The following is a 24,923-nucleotide window of genomic DNA, read 5'->3' as shown; positions in this document are numbered from 1 at the left end:
TCCTCAGTGTGTTGAGTTCAGTAAGCTCCGTAAGGCTCCCACCTGGGCCAACAAAGTTGTGTCTCGTCTTTGCGTCATTGGGGAGGATGTTACCAATGAACCATCACATTCCAGTGGATCCCCACCATCCTCTTGTCTACAGATGCACCCCATCCCAGAATCGACAGAAACTAATACAGATGAGAGGCACATATCATCTCATTCGTCATCATTACCTAATGCATATTCTGGTCCGCAAGCTGATAATTCTCTGAAACTTTACTCTGGCCAACAAAAAACCTCCACGTCTGATTATGCAAGTCCAGGGTCAACTCTACAGAGAGGTTCTGGATCCATTAATTCAAGTAGATTTGCATCTCATGCATATGCATCCAGACCAGGTGTCGTATCGAGGAGATCCTGGGGACCAGGAAACGAAGATCTGTATCTCTTTGAGAGCGACTCCACGTTAGTATCTCCGTGTAGGAAGTGTGCCCAGGCTGAGGTAGAGAGACGTAGGAGGCAAAGATTAGCGAGCGAGGAATCAAACAAGTCCGCACCGATGGCTAGCGTCGAGTCTTTGACCAGCATCGACACAGAAAGCAGCAGCGCTAGAGGGTCCCTGGATATACCAGAGGAGAAGGCTAAGAACCGTTTAAGTACTCATTCTGAAGGATACTGTTACTTTGTCTTCCACGATATGGATGAAACAGAAATCTTCCCAGATCCGAAGCCCGGCAACTCTTTTGTGACAAACGCTGTGATAGAATCGAACAAGCGAATGTCCTGGGACGATTCGAAGAACATCTCTCCGACTTTGCATCTGAAGAGACCCGAGAGTACTCAATTGGTGGACAGGTTCGGTAATGTCAAAGGTCGCACATCTGTCAGGGATAGGTACACTTTAACATACGACAATGGACGGAACTCCCCGCATACATCAGAATCTCAGGAGGAAACGCCAAAACTTAGACGTGAGTTCAAGTCAGTGTTCCAGTCTAAGTCACAGACAGTGAACTGTAATGGAAAATGCTCTTGTCAAGTGTTTATAATTTCCCAGGCAGCTTGCCATTGTTCATTTACTTTGTATAAGTATATTGTGATTGATTTTATGATGTAGTATTGTGACTTTTCCTTTGGTCAATCAGAGTTCTGGGGAAGAATGTTTTGAAGGGGGGGGGGAGGGTAGGGGAGGGAAGTGGGATGGGGTAATAAGGTAATGTGAATGATGACTTTTCCTGTGTTCTCTTTTCATCATTTCTTATTCACTGATGGATGTGTTCATCTATAGGAGAGGATAGGAGAGTGGGGAGGAGTGACCAACAAAGAGCATCAGGCTCCCATCCCATCTAGTATCCTTGGTTTATACTTTGATTGTCTAAAACCTCCCAATAAAATGAGAAATGGTTTATGGTGAGAAGTGCTTTGTGAACTTCTGTCTGTGGAGTAGGAGAGGACAAGGGACAGTTAGGGTGTGGATGGGTGGGGGGGGTGGGGAGGTAGGAGAAGTTGAGGGCTTGCCAAGTCAGCTTGAAAAATTCCCCTGAGTGTTCTTGTATACGTTTACTCCTGCTTCTTCTCATTCTTGCTTTTTTTTTTCTTTGTTTTTTTTCAGGTTATGATATGGATCCAGTGAGTAGTGGGAGTTCCAGCCCACACCTCAAAGGCTTTATTCGGTATTGTCCCGTTTCCTCAAGCGCAGAAGATTCAGATGACACCCTCTTCAATGAGGACACCGACGAAGACCAACCGCTGGACAGAATTAACTTAGAAGAATCCCTCAGTGGTGGGAGAAAGAAACCTAAAATATCCACTCCAAGAACTTCTTCTAAGTTTCCTCCCTTAAAATTTTGATTTATCTCCAAAGAATAAAGTCATATCTAGATTAAAAGGTGATTTCATCTCATGTCTCTTGAAAAAAAATATGAACGCTCTTGCCGAGACTTGACAACAGCATGGCTGTTGGAATAGCTTGTCTTCCTCCCTCGGGCTTCCTAAGGGTTTATCTGATATCTGGGTTAAGGTAGGAACTACAAACCAATAGCCTTGAAGTTAAGGCTCTTGTGATATGTAGACTGTCATGTAGCAATGATGTGAAGTTCAAGCTAACGTATCCTAACTCTCAGTGAGGCTCTTGTGATACATAGTCTGTTATGTAGTAATGATGTGTAGTTCAAGCTAACATATCCCAACTCTCAATGAGGCTCTTGTGATAGGTAGACTGTCATGTAGCAATGATGTGAAGTTCAAGGTAACATATCCTAACTCTCAATGAGGCTCTTGATAGGTAGACTGTCATGTAGCAATGATGTGTAGTTCAAGCTAACGTATCCTAACTCTCAATGAGGCTCTTGTGATAGGTAGACTGTCATGTAGCAATGATGTGAAGTTCAAGCTAACGTATCCTAACTCTCAATGAGGCTCTTGTGATACATAGTCTGTCATGTAGCAATCATGTGTAGTTCAAGCTAACGTATCCTAACTCTCAATGAGGCTCTTGTGATACATAGTCTGTCATGTAGCAATGATGTGTAGTTCAAGCTAACGTATCCTAACTCTCAATGAGGCTCTTGTGATACATAGTCTGTCATGTAGCAATGATGTGTAGTTCAAGCTAACGTATCCTAACTCTCAGTGAGGCTCTTGTGATATGTAGACTGTCATGTAGCAATGATATGTATTGCTATCCTAACTCTCAGTGAGGACACTCACCCAAGTTTGAATGAAGAGTAGAAGACATGTATAATTATATGTTGTCTATTGTAGGACATCTACTGTGGTGTCTAATACACATGTGTATTAGGAGACTTTGAAGAACTTTATGCTACAGGTCCATGTATGAGGTTGATGTGTACAGGACGACAGTGTGAAGAACTTCATGCTACAGGTCCATGTATGAGGTTGATGTGTACAGGACGACAGTGTGAAGAACTTCATGCTACAGGTCTATGTATGAGGTTGATGTGTACAGGACAACAGTGTGAAGAACTTCATGCTACAGGTCTATGTATGAGGTTGATGTGTACAGGACGACAATGTGAAGAACTTCATGCTACAGGTCCATGTATGAGGTTGATGTGTACAGGACGACAGTGTGAAGAACTTCATGCTACAGGTCCATGTATGAGGTTGATGTGTACAGGACGACAGTGTGAAGAACTTCATGCTACAGGTCTATGTATGAGGTTGATGTGTACAGGACGACAGTGTGAAGAACTTCATGCTACAGGTCTATGTATGAGGTTGATGTTTACAGGACGACAGTGTGAAGAACTTCATGCTACAGGTCCATGTATGAGGTGGATGTGTACAGGACGACAGTGTGAAGAACTTCATGCTACAGGTCCATGTATGAGGTTGATGTGTACAGGACGACAGTGTGATGAACTTCATGCTACAGGTCTATGTATGAGGTTGATGTTTACAGGACGACAGTGTGAAGAACTTCATGCTACAGGTCCATGTATGAGGTTGATGTTTACAGGACGACAGTGTGAAGAACTTCATGCTACAGGTCCATGTATGAGGTTGATGTGTACAGGACGACAGTGTGAAGAACTTCATGCTACAGGTCCATGTATGAGGTTGATGTGTACAGGACGACAGTGTGAAGAACTTCATGCTACAGGTCCATGTATGAGGTTGATGTGTACAGGACGACAGTGTGAAGAACTTCATGCTACAGGTCCATGTATGAGGTTGATGTGTACAGGACGACAGTGTGAAGAACTTCATGCTACAGGTCCATGTATGAGGTTGATGTGTACAGGACGACATTGTGAAGAACTTCATGCTACAGGTCCATGTATGAGGTTGATGTGTACAGGACGACAGTGTGAAGAACTTCACGCTACAGGTCTATGTATGAGGTTGATGTGTACAGGACGACAGTGTGAAGAACTTTATGCTACAGGTCTATGTATGAGGTTGATGTGTACAGGACGACAGTGTGAAGGACTTCATGCTACAGGTCTATGTATGAGGTTGATGTGTACAGGACGACAGTGTGAAGAACTTCACGCTACAGGTCTATGTATGAGGTTGATGTGTGCAGGATGACAGTGTGAAGAACTTCATGCTACAGGTCTATGTATGAGGTTGATGTGTACAGGACGACAGTGTGAAGAACTTTATGCTACAGGTCCATGTATGAGGTTGATGTGTACAGGACGACAGTGTGAAGAACTTCATGCTACAGGTCCATGTATGAGGTTGATGTGTACAGGACGACAGTGTGAAGAACTTCATGCTACAGGTCCATGTATGAGGTTGATGTGTACAGGACGACAGTGTGAAGAACTTCATGCTACAGGTCCATGTATGAGGTTGATGTGTACAGGACGACAGTGTGAAGAACTTCATGCTACAGGTCTATGTATGAGGTTGATGTGTACAGGACGACAATGTGAAGAACTTCATGCTACAGGTCCATGTATGAGGTTGATGTGTACAGGACGACAGTGTGAAGAACTTCATGCTACAGGTCCATGTATGAGGTTGATGTGTACAGGACGACAGTGTGAAGAATCTTCATGCTACAGGTCTATGTATGAGGTTGATGTGTACAGGACGACAGTGTGATGAACTTCATGCTACAGGTCCATGTATGAGGTTGATGTTTACAGGACGACAGTGTGAAGAACTTCATGCTACAGGTCCATGTATGAGGTTGATGTTTACAGGACGACAGTGTGAAGAACTTCATGCTACAGGTCCATGTATGAGGTTGATGTGTACAGGACGACAGTGTGCAGAACTTCATGCTATAGGTCTATGTATGAGGTTGATGTGTACAGGACGACAGTGTGAAGAACTACATGCTACAGGTCCATGTATGAGGTTGATGCCTTGATGGTCATCTAGAAATATATAGGAACTGAAAACATATCAACTGTGAAGGAGTTGTAGTTATAACATGTTCAGCATCCATCTAAACCAAATAAGTCTGGGTAGTTCTATTTACCGATAATTAAAGCAGTGATTGGTAACAAAAACAATGCTTTAGTAAACAAATCTGATATATGTTATAGAAAATGTCCTAAGTGTGGCAGTTCTTTCCCTTAAGGCTCACAGATTTCTCATCGTTTGGTTGATCAATTCTCTTGTACCAAAGAGTTCATTTCATTTGACATTTTGTGATTTGTTTTTTCCTTATTTCAGTTGAGTTGAACTTGAGGCTAGAAAAAATGGAACTTTCAGGACTTTTTGTTGTAACATTTGTTGTTTGTTACATAACTCCTGTGTTGTAAAACTATCAATTTAAGTTTAAAATTTTATGCTGATATCAAGTTAAAAATTATTTTTGATATGACCATTCATCATCTCAGGAAAAATGCAAGTTGATATATTTTGGGATTCTTCAAACTTACAGCTTTAATAGACTAGTGCTGATAGTTCTAAATCTTCTAGAAATGCAGTCATACAATGTTCAAATAAGAAAGTTATTGTTTGATGATTATAAATAACTTCTAGTACTACAATAGTTACTCTATTCTCTTTCCAGCTCTAACATCGAGCACTGAATAAGCATAAGTTGATGGAAGATCTTATCTTCTACCTGTGACCACATATAAATAAGGCCGTGGCTATTCTTACGACCAGGAGTAACAATTATTTATAAACTATTTTTACGACTTCGGCGAATTCATGCGCAGTAAAGTATATAAAGCAACTGCGCATGTAGTAGGGGTAACCCTAACCGGAAATTATTGTTACTCCTGGTCGTAAAAATAGTACTCCTGGTCGTAAAAATAGCCACGTTAAAGCAACTGCGCATGCGTAACCGGTAATTATTGTTACTCCTAGTCGTAAAAATAGCCACTTTGTATAAATAAATGTTTTTTTTCTTCACGAATGTGTGACTAGTCATCTGTGATACAGGTGGCCAATCATCAATGCCACAGAAAATAAAAGGAAGATGTACTTTGTAGCTTATTACTATTCATGAATTGATTACAATTTTTCCAAAATAGCAAAAATTAAAATTGATTATTATTATTATGATCCAAGTAAATGATCTATTTTTCAGTGAATCATTTACCTATCATGTGGCCCACACAGAAGGGCTTGGATGTCCCATTCCTGGCAGTAGTGACATCATTGTTTCTATATCAGTATTAAAGTGTAATTGTGTAGGCCACACTTGTGGCATCAAGTGGCTTGTAAAAGTGGTTTCAACTAGTTTTAAGGTAGGAAATATTACCAGTTTCTGTGACTTTTGGGTCAAGATTGATAGACTCCAAGTAAGTTAAAATAAATTCAATCATTTTGAAAATACTTTAAAATATAGCTTTTTTGAAGATGTTTAAGTTTAGGTTTTGTTTGTTTAGTTCTAATTGACATGATTGGATACCGTTCTAAATCTCCTAAGATTGAGGTGTATTCTGATTTTTTACATTTGTTTATCTGTCAGGATGTGTCATGAAGAATGTTTTCCATCTATTACATTTTCAAGTCACTAAATGGACCAATCAAAGTATCCAATGAAAAACTACTAACACTTTTCATGTGGTAATATTCATATATTACGAATTTGAAAAAAAATTCAGATTTTGATCACAAATTTACTGGCTTTCCTGTATATGGTATCTTTCAATCTCAACTGAAATTCTTGTTTCATTTTACACATAATTTGTATTTTGAAAGTTTCCTTTTTTTACCTTTTATTCCCTGTTTGCCCTTAATGTGCAAATGGTTGGAGAGGGGACAGTGTGAAATGTGTTGGGGTTTGTTGAGCAGCCAATGTAATGTGTTATAATGATAATGCACCAAAAATGTTTTATGTTGAAATAATGGATGGTTTGTCAAAGTATGAATATGCATGAGGTAAATTTTAATCAAATATTGGGTAAAATAATGGTTGTAACCATTTAACTGAAATATTCTTAATAGAGAATGCTTCAGTTTTCGAACAAAGAAGGATTAGTAAGTTGTACAGTGATAAAGAGAAATATGTTTGGAGTTGTTTCCAAAACTGCCAACTATTTTCATTATTTCTGAATATAGTCTTTTACAAAATGGAGTATTTTAATCATATTTTAGTATCTATGTAAGCGTATCATATCTCATAAATACTGTAGTAATAATGATATTCAAATTTAATTCATAGTTTTATATCAATTCATAGATTTGTATACAGCTGTTGTCTTACTCTATATCACAGTAAGGATTAGTCACAGATTAAAAGAAAGTCTGGTAGGGCGATCATAGCCACCTACACCTCAATGAGAAGGTAACATAAATATGATATTAACGCTTCACTGCCTTTTGGCTAAGATCATGTGTAGTATCTGTTTCCCTTCATGGGAGAATGTGATACACACCTGAGGATGATTACACAGTCACAGTCCCGATGCAAGGGGACTGGGGTTGAGAGCGGATCAGTCGTTCGGTAGTTTATTTTTTCTTGCCCAGGTTCATTCCTGGGTGACTTTTCTTCAAAAGTATGATATTATTAACGTGTTCTTTATAAAAAGTAATGACAGGTATCAATTCCTGGTCTGAAACAACTTGCTGTGCCACTTTTGTCTCAGTTTCTTGGCAATCAGAACCTATAAATAGTGCATGCAATGCTTCCTAGAAACCCAATCTGTTATAGACTGGGTCTGTTCTTAATCTACTTGAAAACAGTGATACATGTTTACTAAGCATCGTAAAGATAAATATCACAGAATATGTTCAAGATATGGTCTCAGATTCACAGTAAAAATGAAACTAACTAGATTTTATTATTTTATAATTTTGATTGTTCCGGCTTGGTGGGTGTAATTACCTCAGCCCCAGTATCTGACGCAAGCTCTTTACATGATTTGAAATTGATCAGTGGTGAGTTTAAGAATAATGCAAATATTATAATGTCTGATATATATCCTAAAAGAAGTAACCAGGTTTTCATATTCATACTATGTTTAGTTGCTTATGTTTTCTTAGCTGATGTAAACCACTTGATAAGGATTGACTTTGTACTTTTTAAACATACATATTCTGGGTGTCAAACTCATACACAAGGACCTGTTTATGATATGTAAATATCATATTACTTTGATAAACGTATCAATTTACATCTCAGCAACCCACATATACTATAGGGCTATTATATATATTGTTAAATTACCATGACGACCTTTGTATTGTGGTAAGTAAAAACAAACTGTAGCATTTTGAAGAGTCGGTGGCTTGGATATTCAAATATCCTGTGTTCGGGGTGTAGGGGGTGGATGACGGGCGAGGGAGGGGCGACTTTGGATTTCAAGGAGTCTCCTTTCTTAGTGATATCTTAAAATGAGCTGACCATATCATATCATATATATATATGTGTAAGGCAACTTGATTTTCCAGATTTAAATGTTGCCCTGTTAGCATCATAAAACAATGACCGTTTCTCCTTTGAATCTACTTGCTATGTAAATAATTGTTTGATCCATTCATATTTGTTTACTTGGCCTACCACAAATCATGTATTTTTCTCCTTTTATATATTTTACAATTTCTATTAACATTTTTAAGTAGAATGATTGCATAGTTTGTAGTTTATACCTATATCAGCCAAATCTTGTGTAATTTAACACAAACTCTTTTCTTTATTTTTTATCATTCAATATGACTGTGCAATTGTTTGGTATGTAGTTTGTTATTTTGTATATATTGTACTTTGGTCAGTCAATTCTTACACTACTGCTGCTAATTTTGTATCTGAGGCAGCTCCTTTAACCAACTTTGAGACGAGTGGATTGTGTATCATTATAGTACAGTCACACCGTGTCGAGATGTTTGTATCATCTCCATGGTAACAGTGTGCTTTGAATGGAGAGAGTATGGAATAAAGTACTAAATATTCTACCATTACCACCTGTCCTGTCTTCTTGATTCCTGTGTAAAGACTGCTACACTAACGAGTGTGATTAAAGACAAAAGGCTTTATATCCTATTATTGCAACCAACTGAAATAAATTAACATTAATTAATATGCTGAGTAATGATCAGTAGTTGTAAAACACACCAGTTTGATAAATGTGAATTATGTTGTGAGAAAGTTTGGTTCGTGAAAGGCTATTGGTCAAGTCAGTAAGAGGCCTACCTCAGACCCCTAGCCTTACCCACTAATGGAATATGATGGTCAAAGTGGAACAATTTATCCAAGTTAACCAGTAAAAGAGAGCTTCCCAGGAAAGCTTCCTGTGTTTTCCACTGTGTAATGATGGTAGTTGAAAATACAAGAAAAAAAGAGTTCACAAAAAAGAGAGTGTGTAACACATTGTTATACATTTGCTTTATCATATATTAATTCTTTTTCAGATTGTTGGCATGCAGGAAAGGTTCACAGGAAGTTTGAAAGTAGATAATTTCAAGCAAAAATATACACAGTGTCATTACATATATAGTTATGACCATTCTTGATTAAGAAGGTTAAGGAATGAAATATTAAAATATGGATGAAAGCTATTTATGTAGAGCAGCTGATTAGGAAAAAAACATTTGCATAGCATGTAAGAAATTTTATAGTAACATAGCGACCATATTAAGCTCAAGGTGAGGTTTACAAACAACAGTGTTAAATGTTTGTAATTGTAACATTTCCCACCACGCCAGTACATACATGGACATAAACAATGTAAGCTAACAATGCCAGAAAATAAGTTACTTTTGGAAAAAAAGTTTAAAAAACACCCAGACCCTACAAAACTTTCATAGCCTAATGTGCATGCAAAATGCTGACTGAAATAGGTGTTGCCATAATGTCATCAGAATGGTTACCAGCTGATTGCACCATCTTGTGTGTACATACTGTGACATTAATGTGACACTACTGACTACTGTGTCCAACATGTTCTATTGCATGGTGGGAAATGTCATTACCCAACACATCAATCTGTCTTTAAAGTGGATTACAAAAACAGATCATTTATCCGGTTATGTTGTGAAATCTGTGTGAAATGCAAAGTGTACCCGAGTAATATACATCCACACATCGGGTACAAATTAAATCAAGTTGGCATGTGATGGGGGAAGTGGAGGGTTTAGGCGGGGGGTGGAGGTAGAGGACACTAATTCTGTAATCTAAATATTTTAAAAATGCCTTTGTGTAAATACTGCTTGTGTGTATACCTGTGTAGCAGAGGTTGGATTTTAAGTCCAATAGAAACATACTACTTAACCAGCAATGTAAGTGGGTTTTCAGCCCATCTCTTTACTAAAACAAACAGTGTCTAGTTGAAAATGATTAAACCTGCCAATAGTTGCAGCTCCCTTCATCATCAATTGAGACTTATTTGTGAATAATTCAGCCAGTTTTAGTTTATTCTCAATACATTCAAAATATTTGAAGAATTAAAATTGTGTCATAAATCTGAATTACAGATTGAGCTGTTTGGTGGTCGATGTCTCCTGACAGAATCGATTCACCTCCGTGTCTCTGTCTGAAATTATCTCTGAAATGATCAAACCAGATTGATTGAGTTTGCTCTAGTTGGACACTTAAACAGTCATTGTTTTAGTCCATGTTGCATATACTATTCAGGACAAACCACCTGTGAGCTTTCATGTACATGCAAGCATGCTTCATTAATATTTATAGCTTGTAAGTCAAAGCAACATTTGGGGTTTCATTTAAAATAAAATAAATGTTGGTAATTTTTGAGGTATCGTATATAATAAACATTCATGCATTTCACATTGAATCAAATACAAAAAATATGTAGTTTTACACAAGTTGAGATTCTGACTGCTCCTTTAACATACATTTCCTTTTTTTTATCTCAAACTCTGACTTATTTCCTAAGTAGTACATGGACCAAATTGTAGTGCCCTTGCTCCTTAACTATATTCTAAGTTGTTCTTTTACTTACGAATTAAATTTAGTTAAGAAGAAGATTTTTGCACCTAATTTTAATATAACAATATCATTATAAAATGTATAATGTTCAATCTTATGAATGTATAATGTAAGGAATCAGATAGTAACCAATTTAAAAATAGCGTTTTTCAACAAAATTTACAAAGTAACATCACCCAAACCTGGATGCAGCACACATCATGAATAATTAATTGCTGTTATTGAGAAGACATAATGAATTTTTTCAAAAACTGATTATTTCATACGATAGGCTTTGCACAAATAGTAAGTAAAGGACTAATATAGAGGTATTTTGATATTCAATCACATGGTTTTACTATGAAATTCAACAGTATAGACATTGCACATGCAAACAAATATTTGGACAAGCATTTACAGATCAAAGCATCTTATGAGAGGAAAATTGATGAAGACAATCGCACCGACGGGATTAATTTTGAAAGGAATCGATAAAAGTTGAAAGGTAAACGAGAGGACTGCGTAAGAGGCTGGTGGTATTCGGCAGTTACACACTAGCCATGACTTGTGGAACAGGGTTAAAGGTCACTGATTTCTTGGCGTCGTGGGTGTGGTCGTCGTAATAACGGTCTCGTGCTTTGATGCTCCTGTGTGACAAAGTAAATGAATAAAGATTTGTCAGTGTTGAAATGTAGCAGAAGTTGATCTGGAGTTTACACTGGCAAATGAAAAACACTTTTTGGTCAACATATAGACATCACTGTATAGAAGCTCCTTGGATATTTGGGCCTACAAATTGTTGCTTCGCTGAACAAAAACTTAGAACTCCATTTTGTGTAATATTTATGTAATTAGTGTCAGTTTATTAAATTACAAATTTATATTCATATTCTGTAATGGAATGCAATTAATGAAACTTAGAGCCCACATAAGAACTGATAAAGGGATATTTCATTAACTGAGGGTATACCTCGTACGTCTGAATAAAGTTGTTCATGATGACCTAAATGCCATCTGACCCTGAGAGTTTTTACAAACTTGCAAACTAAGTTTAACTATTGCATTATGGGTTTTTTACTCAATCAACATTTTGAGGAAACAATAACTAAAACTTGGTCATGTGCATTCCTTCTAACTCACAGCCCCTTACGACTACCTCTCTTTGACCCCCCCCCTCCCCTACCCCTAAACTGAATATAAGGTTTATCATGTCTTTGGTTTCATAAACTTGGTGATTGATTGCAGTTATCAGATACCATAAATTTTAACATATATATTTTCTGTTTGGTTTAGTTACCTGGCAACATAGGGATGTAGTCTGCGTAGTTGGTCTGTAGTGTTCAGCTCTGGACCAAAGGAGTGGACAGCAGTACTCTTTGTGAATCCATCAGGAAGTTGATCCTGGATTGTACCAAATGTCCTACCTGCTCTGGCCTTGCCCTTCGGGTTCATATCATAGAATCTAAAGACAAAACACACAAGGTTATACTCATCATAATGAGGTGAATAGTAGATGTGACACATTGGCAGATATGTCTCTCATAACATTATAGAATGCTCTCATCAAGGATAATAAATACATATCCCTAGTGGTTAACATAGACTGCAAGGCTGTATACAGTATATTTTATTGACAACAGAGGCATCAAGGTCTACATTGGGTCAAAGAGGCAATTATCTCACCAGGGCCTCCTATGTTACATACAGTATAGATCATTTTAATAACAACAGAGGCATCAAGGTCCACATTGGGTCAAAGAGGCAATTATCTCACCAGGGCCTCCTATGTTACATACAGTATAGATCATTTTAATAACAACAGAGGCATCAAAGTCCATATTGGGTCCCAGAGACAATTATCTCACCAGGGCCTCCTATGTGTCATACAGTATATATCATTGTAATAACAACAGAGGCATCAAGGTCCACATTGGTTCCCAGAGACAATTATCTCACCAGGGCCTTGTAATTTTACTCTCCTCATCTCCTTAAGTATATTATAAAAAGGAGTACACACTATAATATATTCTTTACAGTGGCAGAGCGTCCATACAGTCAGGGGGGGGCGGATGCTCCGCGCCAACCTGTGGTGGCGCTCCGCTTAGATAGAGTCAAAAGCGCCCCTACAGACCATTCTCTGACCAATACGCCTAGCTCCGCCACTGATTCTTTATATCATTTTCTAGGGCCCCCTTATTGATCCCCTGTCATTCCATATCTTATCAGCTCTGCACAACATCATATCATATTCAGTGTAGGTAGCATGCATTTGTCAGTCTTTATATCCCCAATTGGAATTTGAAGTTAAGTTTGTTAACATTAAATTGCTGGGTGAAAGGAACAGATAAAGGTAGGCCTACTGCAAATGCCAGTAGGGTATAATCATATTATTAACCACATACAACATAATATTTACCTTGTATCATAATGGGTTATCCATCTATAAGGCTCAGTGGGTATCTGGACCTGTGGCTTATCATTGTTGTCACTGTAGCCTGATAATTCCTGTCGAAATGAAAGAATTTAATTCATGCTATACTTCAAATTTGAAAACATAAAACAATCGTAATTTTTCTTTTAAATTACACTAGATTAAAATAATTAACTAATGGTATGCCCACCAAAAACTTTAATATACAGCTAACATGGTACAAATGTATACTTAGGGAGGCACTTTGAATATGTAGTATGTTGAAAGGGGTAGGGTGAGGTGGGGGGGGAGGGGTGACTGGCATAGTACCCCTACCTCAAACAAGCAATGAACTGTTAGAAAGTTCAACTTTTATGAGGAAGTCTTCTATGATAATTCCAATGCTGCTTTACTACATTGAAGAGAGTGTTTCACTTTACAAAGAATCTGAGTAAACTCTTTGTGAAGCTGAAATAGTTATTCTTGGCATATTTGGTTACTGCAAATTGTGTTTGCTATGTCACAGCTGCTGTGTATATACTTGAACCTAAATTATACATTAGCTTCTTGTGTTATCGTCATCACAGACGTTCAATATATGACGAAAATCCCAAAAACATTCCACAGTAATGTCAACAAGTAGGAACTAAAAACTGCCATATTGTACTTTAAGTATACAATGGTAGACTTCATGGCTGGCATTATCAACCAATAGTAAGGATTGCCTGAGCAATATAACACAGTGCTGACTTCATTTTGTAGTGCACTATAGAGATACATTTACAAAGTTATGTAATACAACGCTGTCTTAATGTTACTAAACTGATGCTTTTATATTGTTTGTATATACGGTGTGGCTTTTATATGGTGATGTAATGCAGTACTGCTTGAATATGGTTACAGTGTAATACAGTACTGCATGCTTGAATATGGTTACAGTACGTACTACCGTACTGCTTGAATATGGTTACTGTGTCATACGGTATACTGCTTGAATGTGATTTCTGTGTACTACCGTACTGCTTGAATATGGTTACAGTGTGATACAGTACTGCTTGTATATGGATACAGTGTAATATAGTACTGCTTGAATATGGTTACAGTGTACTACGGTACTGCTTGAATATAGTTACAGTGTAATATGGTACTGCTTTAATAATGTTATTGTGTCATATAGTACTGCTTGAATATTGTTACTGTGTCATAGGGTACTGCTTGAATATGGTTACAGTGTAATACAGTACTGCTTGAATATGGTTACAGTGTAATACAGTACTGCTTGAATATGGTTACAGTGTAATATGGTACTGCTTGAATATGGTTACTGTGTCATACGGTACTGCTTGAATATGGTTACAGTGTAATATAGTACTGCTTGAATATAGTTACAGTGTAATACGGTACTGGTTGAATATGGTTACAGTGTAATATGGTACTGCTTGAATATGGTTACAGTGTAATATGGTACTGCTTGAATATGGTTACAGTGTAATATGGTACTGCTTGAATATGGTTACAGTGTACTTCCGTACTGCTTGAATATGGTTACAGTGTAATACCGTACTGCTTGAATATGGTTACAGTGTAATACGGTACTGCTTCAATATGGTTACAGTGTAATAAAGTACTGCTTGAATATGGTTACAGTGTACTACCGTACTGCTTGAATATGGTTACAGTGTAATACCGTACTGCTTGAATATGGTTACAGTGTGATACGGTACTGCTTGAATATGTATACAGTGTAATACGGTACTGCTTGAATATGGTTACAGTGTAATATAGTACTGCTTGAATATGGTTACAGTGTAATACCGTACTGCTTGAATATGGTTACAGTGTAATACGGTACTGCTTGAATATGGTTACAGTGTAATATGGTACTGCTAGAATATGGTTTCAGTGTAATATAGTACTGCTTGAGTATGATTTCTGTGTGATACAGTACTACTTGTTATGTAACTAAGACCACAACCCACTGCCCAATCCATTACTGTAATAATTGCAAACATAATGATAACACACCTTGCTGGTCAATCCATTACTGTAATAATTGCAAACATAATGATAACACACCTTGCTGCCCACGTAATATCTCTGCAACCTTTGGCTTTCAGAAGGTGATGGTCTTTGCTCTCCTTGGAAAGATTTACTGGTGATCGTCGAGTGATTATTTGGGTTCGTCATGTTCAGATATTCAGCAGGGTCCAGCTTCTTGGTCCTCTCACCTACAGCTGAGGGCACCTCCCCTAGCTTGGTGTAGGCCTGATTCAAAAAATATTAACAACATTTATGAAAGTTATGTAAAAACAAAATTAAATAACAATACTTGCAAACTTTGGAGAAAATACTAACCCTGTAACATTTCCATGACAGGATCATCTTTTGAGTAAATAGTCAAAATGGTAAATGAATTTGCCATTTTAGTTGTTCTATCTAGGAGTGGGAAGAGACGGTGTAAAATGGGGGTTGGGAAGTGCAGGTGGTGGGGTGGAGTGGGGAGGTGGTGGTAGGGTGGTGATGGGGTGGGGATGTGGTGATGTGGCGGGGATGTGGTGGTGGGGTGGGAATGCGGTGGTGGGGTGGGAATGCGGTGGTGGGGTGGGGATGTGGTGGTGGGGTGGGGATGTGGTGGTGGGGATGTGGTGGTGGGCGGGGATGTGGTGGGGTAGATTGGGAAAGTGGGGGTAGGGTGGGGTGGGGAAGTGTGGTCCCTCTGAAATCATTCTTGATAATGTGGATCATTTTGAAGAGAAACATTTCACGATACTGCTGAAATCCAATGACCTAGCTTCCTTATCGAACATCACTTTTCTGCATGTGTTTGAACAGACATTTTAAACTAATGTCAGCTTTTCGTTAACTTAAAATCTAAATTTTCTTCTTGACATCCCTGTCTGTAGAAATTCTGTAAGAAGTGAAACATATGAATATTTATAACATATAGATTTATGAGCCATTTGTGATGTCGGTTTTGATATTTTTCAAAACCAGACCGTGGGGGAAGAGATTAACATACTAGTTCATTTACGTGGATAGCCAATTAAGTCTCAGTTTAAACAAAACAGAGTTACATATTTTGAACTTCTCTGATTAATCGATAATTAATTATTTAATTGATGGGATATTAAATGTCAATTGACTATAATATATACTATAATAAACTATAATATAACATAATTACTGAACTTAAAGGAGTGATTGGCTAGTTAAAGAGGTGGTGATTAATTTGAAATCTTCATAAAAATCCATTTTGACTTACATCTCCCATTACTCTGTTCACATATAACGGTTTGGCTTTCTCATGAGTGAATCCTGTATCCCTGACAGATCGGCTGGTGATCACTGGTAACTTCTCATCTCCCTAATTATAATTAAATGAGAAGGTTTTGATTAATTATGAACATATTATGATTACTTAATCCATCATATTGATTCAAGAAATGAGGACTGTAGGCAGAATAGAATAACACATGCCACTCTTTGTACTTAAGTAAGATTTTGACAATCCCACGCATATATATTTATAGCAAAATAAATAAATAGAACAAGGCAATTAACAACAAGCCTTTGTTTGCAAAGAGACCGTGGAATACCCTGTAGATTGCGCAATTATGTTTGATATTATATCATGTTGTGGATTCCATATCTAAATTTACAATACATTTTATTCAGGCTCATACCGATGTACTTGTTAAAGGAACTGATATACTTTATCTAGCAGTGATGAAATTTCTTGAATTCTGAGGGCAAGTACTGAAGTAATTGTAAAGGAACTGATTTACTTTATCTAGTTACAAAAGTTGAGACTTACATTCATGAATTCTGAGGGCAAGTACGCTGTCTTCATGACGCTGACCCCAGTAGGACGATAGGTGAAGAAACCCTGAAATGTAAAAGAGATAAAAATTTGAGAAATATTTTACAATAATATAATATAATATGAATTTTTTTTTCAATATATATAATAAGAAATAAAATATTTTTCTCCCACATTTTTGGTAGCTTAAGTGTCGTAAAAATAACTGCTGATTATTATTATTTCAATGCATATTGAACCTCACTCCCTGTACAGCAACACTAATATGCTTTTCTATGAGTTATCAATCAAAGGCTATCAGTCTAAGCCCTTTACAAAAAAGAAAAGTGGTTTCATGTATTGTCCAAAATTTCTGAAATGATTTGAGCAGATCCATTCATTTTTCACTGAAATTGCTTTGTTTGTTAGAAATAATAAACAAAGTAATATACCAGACCTACTTAAATAACATTTTTGTGAAAAAAAAATATGCGGTATTAACCATTGTGTGCTGATACATATGCATGAAAGGAGATGTTAACATACTGCAAATATAACAGACCTCTTTAATTTACTTCACAACCCTATATTTATAATCACAGAGGATATTTGGCAAGATCTAACAAAGTAAAAAACATAAACAATAAATTAAAACTCTAATCTGAATGGACTAAACTAAATCATTCATATTGTTAATCTCATGTGAACTTTTCTTTAAACAATGCCATTGTTGTCAAAGCAGGAAAAAGGGAATATCCCTAATTCTCCCTTCCTTTAGTTTCTTGTAATAATTTCATTAGGAATGATAATAAACTCTGTGTGAGGGATATCTCATAAAGGCACTTTATGTTAGTTCATTATGCAGACCAATTAGTAAAGCATGAAACTCACCGGGTATTCATTCGTATGAGGAGAGCCCGGATGGAATGTGATTGGTTCAATGTTGTATGCGTGAGTGTATCCTGACCCTTGCTTTGGTCCGATGGTCTTAGTAGCGGTGTCCACTAAAGAAAATAAAAAGCAAGAAAAATAATTTAAATTCTCTAAAAATATTTAAATGAGCTGTTGTTTTGTTGTTTACTTTCAGTTAGTTCATGAAAGTTATGAGCTTATGAAAGAGTTACAAATACATTTATCTTTTTAATGAGATTTATAATGACATCAATTGAGAGGATACAATGTAATATAGGAAAACAATTAAGAGATGTTTTTAATCATTTTAGAGTGTTATCTTCAATATATCACCATGGTTGGCTGAGCTACATCCATGAAAACTAAGAATATATTATGCAGGCCACTGGAAGAGGCCCGGCAGTGTAAACAAAATAAGAGTTTTATGTTTAAACTGGAAATGATATTGATGTGACATGAGATATTAATTTAGTTATCATATGGAAACAGGGATCAAAAGTCAACAACCAGTGTCTCATAGCTGTATGCTTATGTACAGTATGCCAGAGTTTTTATTGCCATCAAATATTTAAATAGCACCTGTGTGTAATACAACATCTGAGGTATAAAACTGAACATTAAATGGGATCATTTGAATTCTGATGAGGAAGTTCTTCTTGCAAGTGCTAAGGTTGAGGAATAGGTCAGGCCTATAGATTTGTCATAGCTCTTCTACATACAGAACTGGCGAGTGGATCAAGACCTGATGGGGAACCCACAATTGAGGTTCCAAGATAAGCTTATCACAAGTCTGCTAAGATGGGGCAATGTTTAAACAAATGGAGAACTGTGTAGATAACCATCAGAAATGGAGGCAGCTGGTTTATTGTACAAAATGTTATAAATTTATATATATATATATCTATATATAGAGTAGGTTGGCGTCTATCTTGGCGCAGAGTGCTCTATGTCCATTGGACAGAGCGGAATATATGTAGATACTAGATGAGACTAGTGGAACACTAGTAGTTGTAACTCGGAGTTTCACGCTTTGTAGCGATCTTCAGACAACTCTGAGTTGTCTGAAGATCGCTACAAAGCGTGAAACTCCGAGTTACAACTACTAGTGTTCCACTAGTCTCATCTAGTATCTACATATATCTATATATATATATATATAACCCGGGCCTCACGCTTTGTACGCAGACACCCTAACCACTAGGCTATGGACGCTGATTTTATGTCCAGAGGTTCGAAACCGGTAAGGAAGGTCGTTATGACACTGTAGGCGTTTGTCACCTGTATCGAACAATACTAGTTCTGATTTGGTGACATATTTTGCCTTACTCTAGAGATCAATCATGATGCTTACCAACTCGAAATCATTTGTGATTCCTAAAGCCGGATCTTGAAAAAGATACTTTGAACATTTACATACATGTAATTGTAGCAAGTTGGAAAATCCAGAACAGTGAAAAAAACTTGCAGCCTCCACCGGGATTCAAACCCGGGCCTCCCCTTTTATTAGATGTGGACACCCTAACCACTAGGCTTTGGGCACTGATTGTATGTCCAGAGGTTTGGGAAATCGGTAAGTCGTAATTCCACTGTAGGCGTTTGTCACCTGTGTCGAACAATACTAGTTCTTTGTTGGTGACATATGTTGCCTTACTCTAGAGATCAAACATGATGCCGGCTAACCAACTTGAAATTATTTGTGATTCCTAAAGCCGGATCTCGAAAGAGATACTTTGAACAGACTTTTGTTAATGAAATGGAGGTAATGACAAAGACAATTGAATTGAAATCATAATGAGTTGTGAAATCCAGAACAGTAAAAAAACTTCCAGCTTCCACCTACATATATACTATTGGGTATACAAATGCATTAAAGACTTACTTCTTACTGTCGGCATTCCTTGGTATCTGACTTTATTTTCTGTGCTCATAAAACTTGGGCCCTGGAGAGAACATACATAAAATGAGTTATGGCTATTTTTTCTGTTTGATACCTTCCTAGGACATTTAATCAAAATACATTTAATCAGTAATAATGAATATTTAATACATTTAGTGTCTTCTATCTCCCTTTTCCCATTGCAATACTTCTCAAATTTTCACCTACTATATATATTACGATCCTTTCATAAGTCAGTAAAGATCTACAGATTACCAGATGTGGAAAATCCTGTCCCAATTCCTTGTTGCAACTACCTCCAACCCCCTCCAAAACCCCTCCCAAGTTTCATTTCACATGTTAGTATATATGTAGAGATTTAAAATGTTAAAGAATTGTATTCCTTATCCTCCAGCCCCCCCCTTCCAAGGCCCTCCCTAAAAGTGAAATAATTTATGCAGTATCCAGCTTCCCCTAAATCTTAACTGAACAGAAAGTGAAGAATGACCAATCAAAGCAATATGTACAATATGAGGAAATGGAACTCACAGAGAAAACTGAATCAAGTTATTGATGATACAATGGAAAGAGTATGCTTGGGTGAATCAAGTTATTGATGATACAATGGAAAGAGTATGCTTGGGTGGTCGACAGGAACGTTTATTGTTCAATGCAGCTTGGAAAATAATCTTGAAAGTACACTTTGTACTACAGTAGGTAAAGAATGGAATGACTTGTAGGATACTGTAGGCCTATTGGAAGCTAATATGGAATCTGATTTGCAGATTGACACAAATATGACCTGCTGTGGAAGGTTGGTTGGGTTTGGGGAGGGGTTGACACAGTTATAAATAAACATAGTCTCTACTGAATATTCATGATGGCAGTTTTGATTATGAAGACAATATTTCTGTAGCACTGATATGTATTTCCTGTAACAATCAGAAAGTATAGCTTACATGTGCTGAGTTCTCTAGAGACACTGGGTCTTTAGACTTGAGTTTATGGAGCAAAGCTCTGTGCTTAGGTAGTACACCACTGATAGCTGGACCGAGACCATGGTCTCTAGTATCGACACAGACTTTACGTACCTGTTAGGAGCAAAGATAATGAAGAAATGCTGAGTTGAGCTTAAGCAAGAGGAAGCAGTAAGGAGGATACATAACTAAATTTATTCAATTTCCCTATCGTGGGAGGAGTCATTCTTGTTTTAAATCAAATCCGGAAACCACATGAGACATATCACCTATCTTGTCTTCAAATCATTTGACTTGAGTTAGGAAGACAAGATGAACCTCATCAGGCTTCTCTGACTGAACTCTCGTCATGTTGCTGCTACTGTACAAGCAACCAAAAATTGCTCAATCTTATCGTGTTGCACAAACTACCATGATCTCATGTAGCACTGACAATACACAACATTCTAATCATGTTTCTCTGCCTACAGTCACGTCTCATGTTGTTCTACCTTCATTCTCATCATGTTGTTCTGCGTTCATTCTCATCATGTTGTTCTGCCTAAATTCACATCTTGTTTTCTGTCAAGCTAACACCAATCCCACCATATATCTTGCAGTGAACATGCACTGAATATCTTCATTCTCATCATGTTGTTCTACCTTCATTCTCATCATGTTGTTCTGCGTTCATTCTCATCATGTTGTTCTGCGTTCATTCTCATCATGTTGTTCTACCTTCATTCTCATCATGTTGTTCTGCGTTCATTCTCATCATGTTGTTCTGCGTTCATTCTCATCATGTTGTTCTACCTTCATTCTCATCATGTTGTTCTGCATAAATTCACATCTTGTTTCTTTCATGCTAACACCAATTCTACTATATATCTTGCACTGAATACACACTGAATACCTTCAATCTCATCATGTTGTTCTACCTACAACCTCACCATGTTGTTCTACCTTCATTCTCATCACGTTGTTCTACCTTCATTCTCATCATGTTGTTCCAGCTCAATTCATATCTTGTTTCTTTTATGCTAACACCAATCCCACCATATATCTTGCACTGACTACGCTACACAGAAGGACTTGGAAGATTTCCAGGACGGTTAAAAACTTACATTGCCAACTGTTGGATACGTGATGGGGTCTTGACGAGTAAATCCGCTTCCAACTTGGGTTAGCTGGTGAGGTAGGCGGTCTCTACCGTTTGACCCTATAGATGGTTTGAAGTCAACTTTTGTGATAGAATTGTAGTTACCTTGAAGAATTTTTCTATTGAATGAGTTAAAAGAAAAATTTTATGTAAAGGAATAGCAGAAGTTAAAGAAATAATGAATGGCTTTTCTTATGAGAAGTTAATTTCAGTCATCTGTTGAAATAAGTTGTTTAAATTTTACCACAATGAAACTTCAAATACTGTAGTTCAAAAAGATAAGTCTCCCCTCAACTTCCCCTTCACCCATATAAACCTTTACTCAAATCCTCTCACTGCAAAATATCTTCTCATTTCAACTCAGCAATGAACTAATTTCAACCGATGATTTCTTAAAATAGGATTTATTCATTACAGATATTGTTTCCCTTGTTGGTAAGCACATGAACTCATTCTCATATCTTAAAGTTACAACAGAGGAAAAATTAATACTCTGTTGAATCTAAACTTCAATTTCTTTGAATCGCAGCTGCTACGTACCATCCAGCTTACTTCTTAAATGATGTATACATACAATACATACACTTTCACTATCAATTTAGTATTTAAAGCAAGCATTTTAATTTATGCTCTCTATTAATACAACAGCTGCAAAGTAGTTTAAACTTACCCTATGGCTGGATTGTCAAGTTCATCTATCCGCTGGCTGTAATAAACCCCGGGTCGAAAATTTGATTGGTAACCAGTTCCGATGTGTTTTCCTAATCTTGGTTCAAATGGCTCTGTGGCATAGGAGGCAGCATATGTTGTAGAGTAGAACTTCATGTTGTCAGCATCTGGTCCATAACTGGCAGACACATGGGCTGTGCGGGGTCCAACAGGTAACAGACCCATAGTGAGGTATAGATTTAACAATCTGTAAGATGAAATCAAAACTGGTAAATTATTGCTATTTCATGGTTAACGTAAGTTTTGATAGTGACTGAAAAAAATTAAATTAAATTAACATAGCAGCTCTGTTTTTATGTGTATGGCAATATTGAAATGTAGAAACTATATGTGCAAAAGTTAAGCCCAAGCAAGTTTGATGGATTTCGGCCTGTGTCATCCTGCCATCAGTACTTTCCGCTAGTGCAATTTCGCCATGTTACCGTCATGGCGGTAAAGCACTTTATATATGACGAAAAGAGCACATTATTGTGGGTAGGAGTAGAGTTATATTATGAAGGTTAGAAATATCAGGTAATGGATTGTTAGGATGGGTTGGTGCTTCATGGGTGAATCAGTGAATAGCATTGGCTTGGGAACAAGAAATTCACAGAAAAATGAGGCAAGGAATAAGAGCTGTTTATTTTGTTAGGAGGGTAGGGAGGAAACAATTAGGCGGCTGATAGCATAATTAAAATGGCAGCGTATTGTGCGAGCATATCAACAGAACCCATTCCCAAACACCCTCATCCAACCTTCTTTTGGTTAACAATATGCTGGTCACACTGTTAAACCATCTTCAACACATGCACTGTACGTATTGCTTCGCTTGAATCTACCTATGTCCACAAAATCCACATTATTGGTCTTTTAAATTGACAATCAGAATCAGTCTTTTTAATAAACATCAGTCTAATTTAATTTGATTTATTCAACCAACTATTATATATTTGAAGACAGTGTATCGACTCTCACAAACTTACAATTAAAATTACTCGATCAACCTGTAGCATGGACACTGCGAATTTCAGACACCTAAGCCTTAAAACACCCCAAAACTATAACTTCCTTTTATTGACAAATATGTAAGTACATACTTGCACACAGGTTACTTTGGAGAGAAAATAACTGTAGCTTTGTAGTTTTTCGTGAAATTGGCGCATGCTGTAGGTTGTCATGGTGAAATTGTGTATTTCTTAGGGGTGTCCGAACTTAGCAGTGTTCCAAACCTTGCAATACTGACTGTAAATTAAAAGACTGTGTAAGAATCCCCCAATCTTGTCTTAACTACAATTCAGTCTATCGAGCGAACCGTTACACTTGAAGATGGTACATCTATCCTTCCACGCGATTCAAAGAAAGTTTCATCGATACATTCCTGTACACCAGTGTAAAATCCATTCTTAAAATGTACCTTTTCGCCATAGGTTTCGAGCCTTCGAAACCTGTGGCAGAAAGGTATGGCGGTAAACATCCTATGGCAGAATGGCACTAGATCCTAAGAATTGACTTGGGCACAGTCAATCCTTAGGATCTACTATCATCTAGAACATTAATTGTAAGTAATTATAATTATGTGAACAACTGAGTAAATTGTCTAGGCTAGGTAGTTGTGCACATCAATTAGCCTAGACAAGGTATCCATACATAACTACAACATAGCTATGCCAGTTACTGCTATGAGCTTCTTGTCTTCTCTATCATATCCTGTATGGTATATGCTGGGGTAGAGAGTATGTGCTATCTGTGCATCCTAGCACCAAAATGCTAGGTTCTAGACAGGTGAATTGAGTGGCCCTGAGTTCTGTACTTCCTCCTATAAAATGAAGCCTAAAAGTCACAAACTGCAGATGTCTCCTTGCGAGACCGTGTGGTTAGTAACGTATTTAAACGTTTCAGATATAGCCGGTAATGTACCGCTACTACAGTACTAGTATTAGTATTACTATAGGTTTAGGAGATAGATAAGCATACAATCCAAAGATTGTGAAATATCTAAGGCCTAAACTAAAGCAAGTTGTAACTTGGCCTACCTATCTGGCTTTCTGGCATCCAATAACTGCAGATGTAATCCTCGCTACTCTCTAGACTGGAGCAATTCAGTTCCTACAGACTTCGCTTATATATTGGACGAAATAAAATTCATAGATCACAAGTAATTATAGACACAGTTACCTACAAGTTGTACAACCGGTACCAACATAACATTGTGAAAACAGTACATGTGTACTGTCAGCGTTTACGGAAGTAATTGTTTGTTGTTATAGTAACATACATATTCAGTTTACTTTGGTATGCAGATATCCATTCATAT

The 24,923-nt window shown here is 37.2% G+C and overlaps 2 protein-coding genes and 1 long non-coding RNA gene across 5 annotated transcripts in view; 2 read left to right on the top strand and 1 right to left on the bottom strand.

Moving 5' to 3' along the window:
• The window catches only part of LOC139958944 (diacylglycerol lipase-alpha-like), a 55,214-nt gene extending 52,252 nt beyond the window's left edge, over positions 1–2,962 (top strand). The window contains exons 16-17 of one of the 3 annotated variants that reach the window (XM_071956438.1): positions 8–953; positions 1,595–2,962. In XM_071956438.1, the coding sequence (XP_071812539.1) occupies positions 8–953; positions 1,595–1,833 (1,185 nt within the window). In that variant the 3' untranslated portion in view covers positions 1,834–2,962. The remainder of the gene's footprint in view (positions 1–7; positions 954–1,594) is intronic. The other 2 variants (XM_071956515.1, XM_071956599.1) reach the window with 2 other exon arrangements.
• Positions 2,963–4,198: 1,236 nt separating this feature from the next.
• LOC139958897 (uncharacterized) lies at positions 4,199–8,823 on the top strand. Its single transcript, XR_011789899.1, has 2 exons — positions 4,199–4,462; positions 4,521–8,823. It is a non-coding gene; the product is annotated as an uncharacterized lncRNA (long non-coding RNA).
• A 2,222-nt stretch (positions 8,824–11,045) lies between these two features.
• LOC139958827 (stabilizer of axonemal microtubules 4-like) lies at positions 11,046–24,823 on the bottom strand. Its single transcript, XM_071956236.1, has 12 exons — positions 24,643–24,823; positions 22,572–22,817; positions 21,867–22,020; positions 20,746–20,877; positions 19,790–19,850; positions 17,890–18,002; positions 17,014–17,085; positions 16,462–16,563; positions 15,276–15,464; positions 13,206–13,294; positions 12,087–12,251; positions 11,046–11,436 (listed from the first exon to the last, which is right to left on the bottom strand). Exons 2-12 carry the CDS (start codon positions 22,793–22,795, stop codon positions 11,337–11,339), a joined length of 1,401 nt encoding a protein of 466 aa, XP_071812337.1. The 5' UTR covers positions 22,796–22,817; positions 24,643–24,823; the 3' UTR covers positions 11,046–11,336.
• Between the last annotated feature and the right edge of the window lie 100 nt (positions 24,824–24,923).

This window comes from Apostichopus japonicus, chromosome 1, assembly GCF_037975245.1.
Source record: "Apostichopus japonicus isolate 1M-3 chromosome 1, ASM3797524v1, whole genome shotgun sequence".
Classification (NCBI taxonomy): domain Eukaryota; kingdom Metazoa; phylum Echinodermata; class Holothuroidea; order Aspidochirotida; family Stichopodidae; genus Apostichopus; species Apostichopus japonicus.
The sequence above is the reverse complement of the archived record's forward strand: the minus strand, read 5'-3'. Positions and strand labels throughout refer to the sequence as shown.

Bases quoted from the DNA above. Each gene is read 5' to 3' on its own strand.
- LOC139958827 (XM_071956236.1), bottom strand. From the start codon at position 22,795: ATGGGTCTGTTACCTGTTGGACCCCGCACAGCCCATGTGTCTGCCAGT. The intron at 20,878-21,866 runs GTAAGTTTTTAA...TGCTCCTAACAG, and splicing joins CGTATCCAACAGTTGGCAAT to GTACGTAAAGTCTGTGTCGA. The intron at 13,295-15,275 runs GTGTGTTATCAT...TCATTTCGACAG, and splicing joins GATATTACGTGGGCAGCAAG to GAATTATCAGGCTACAGTGA.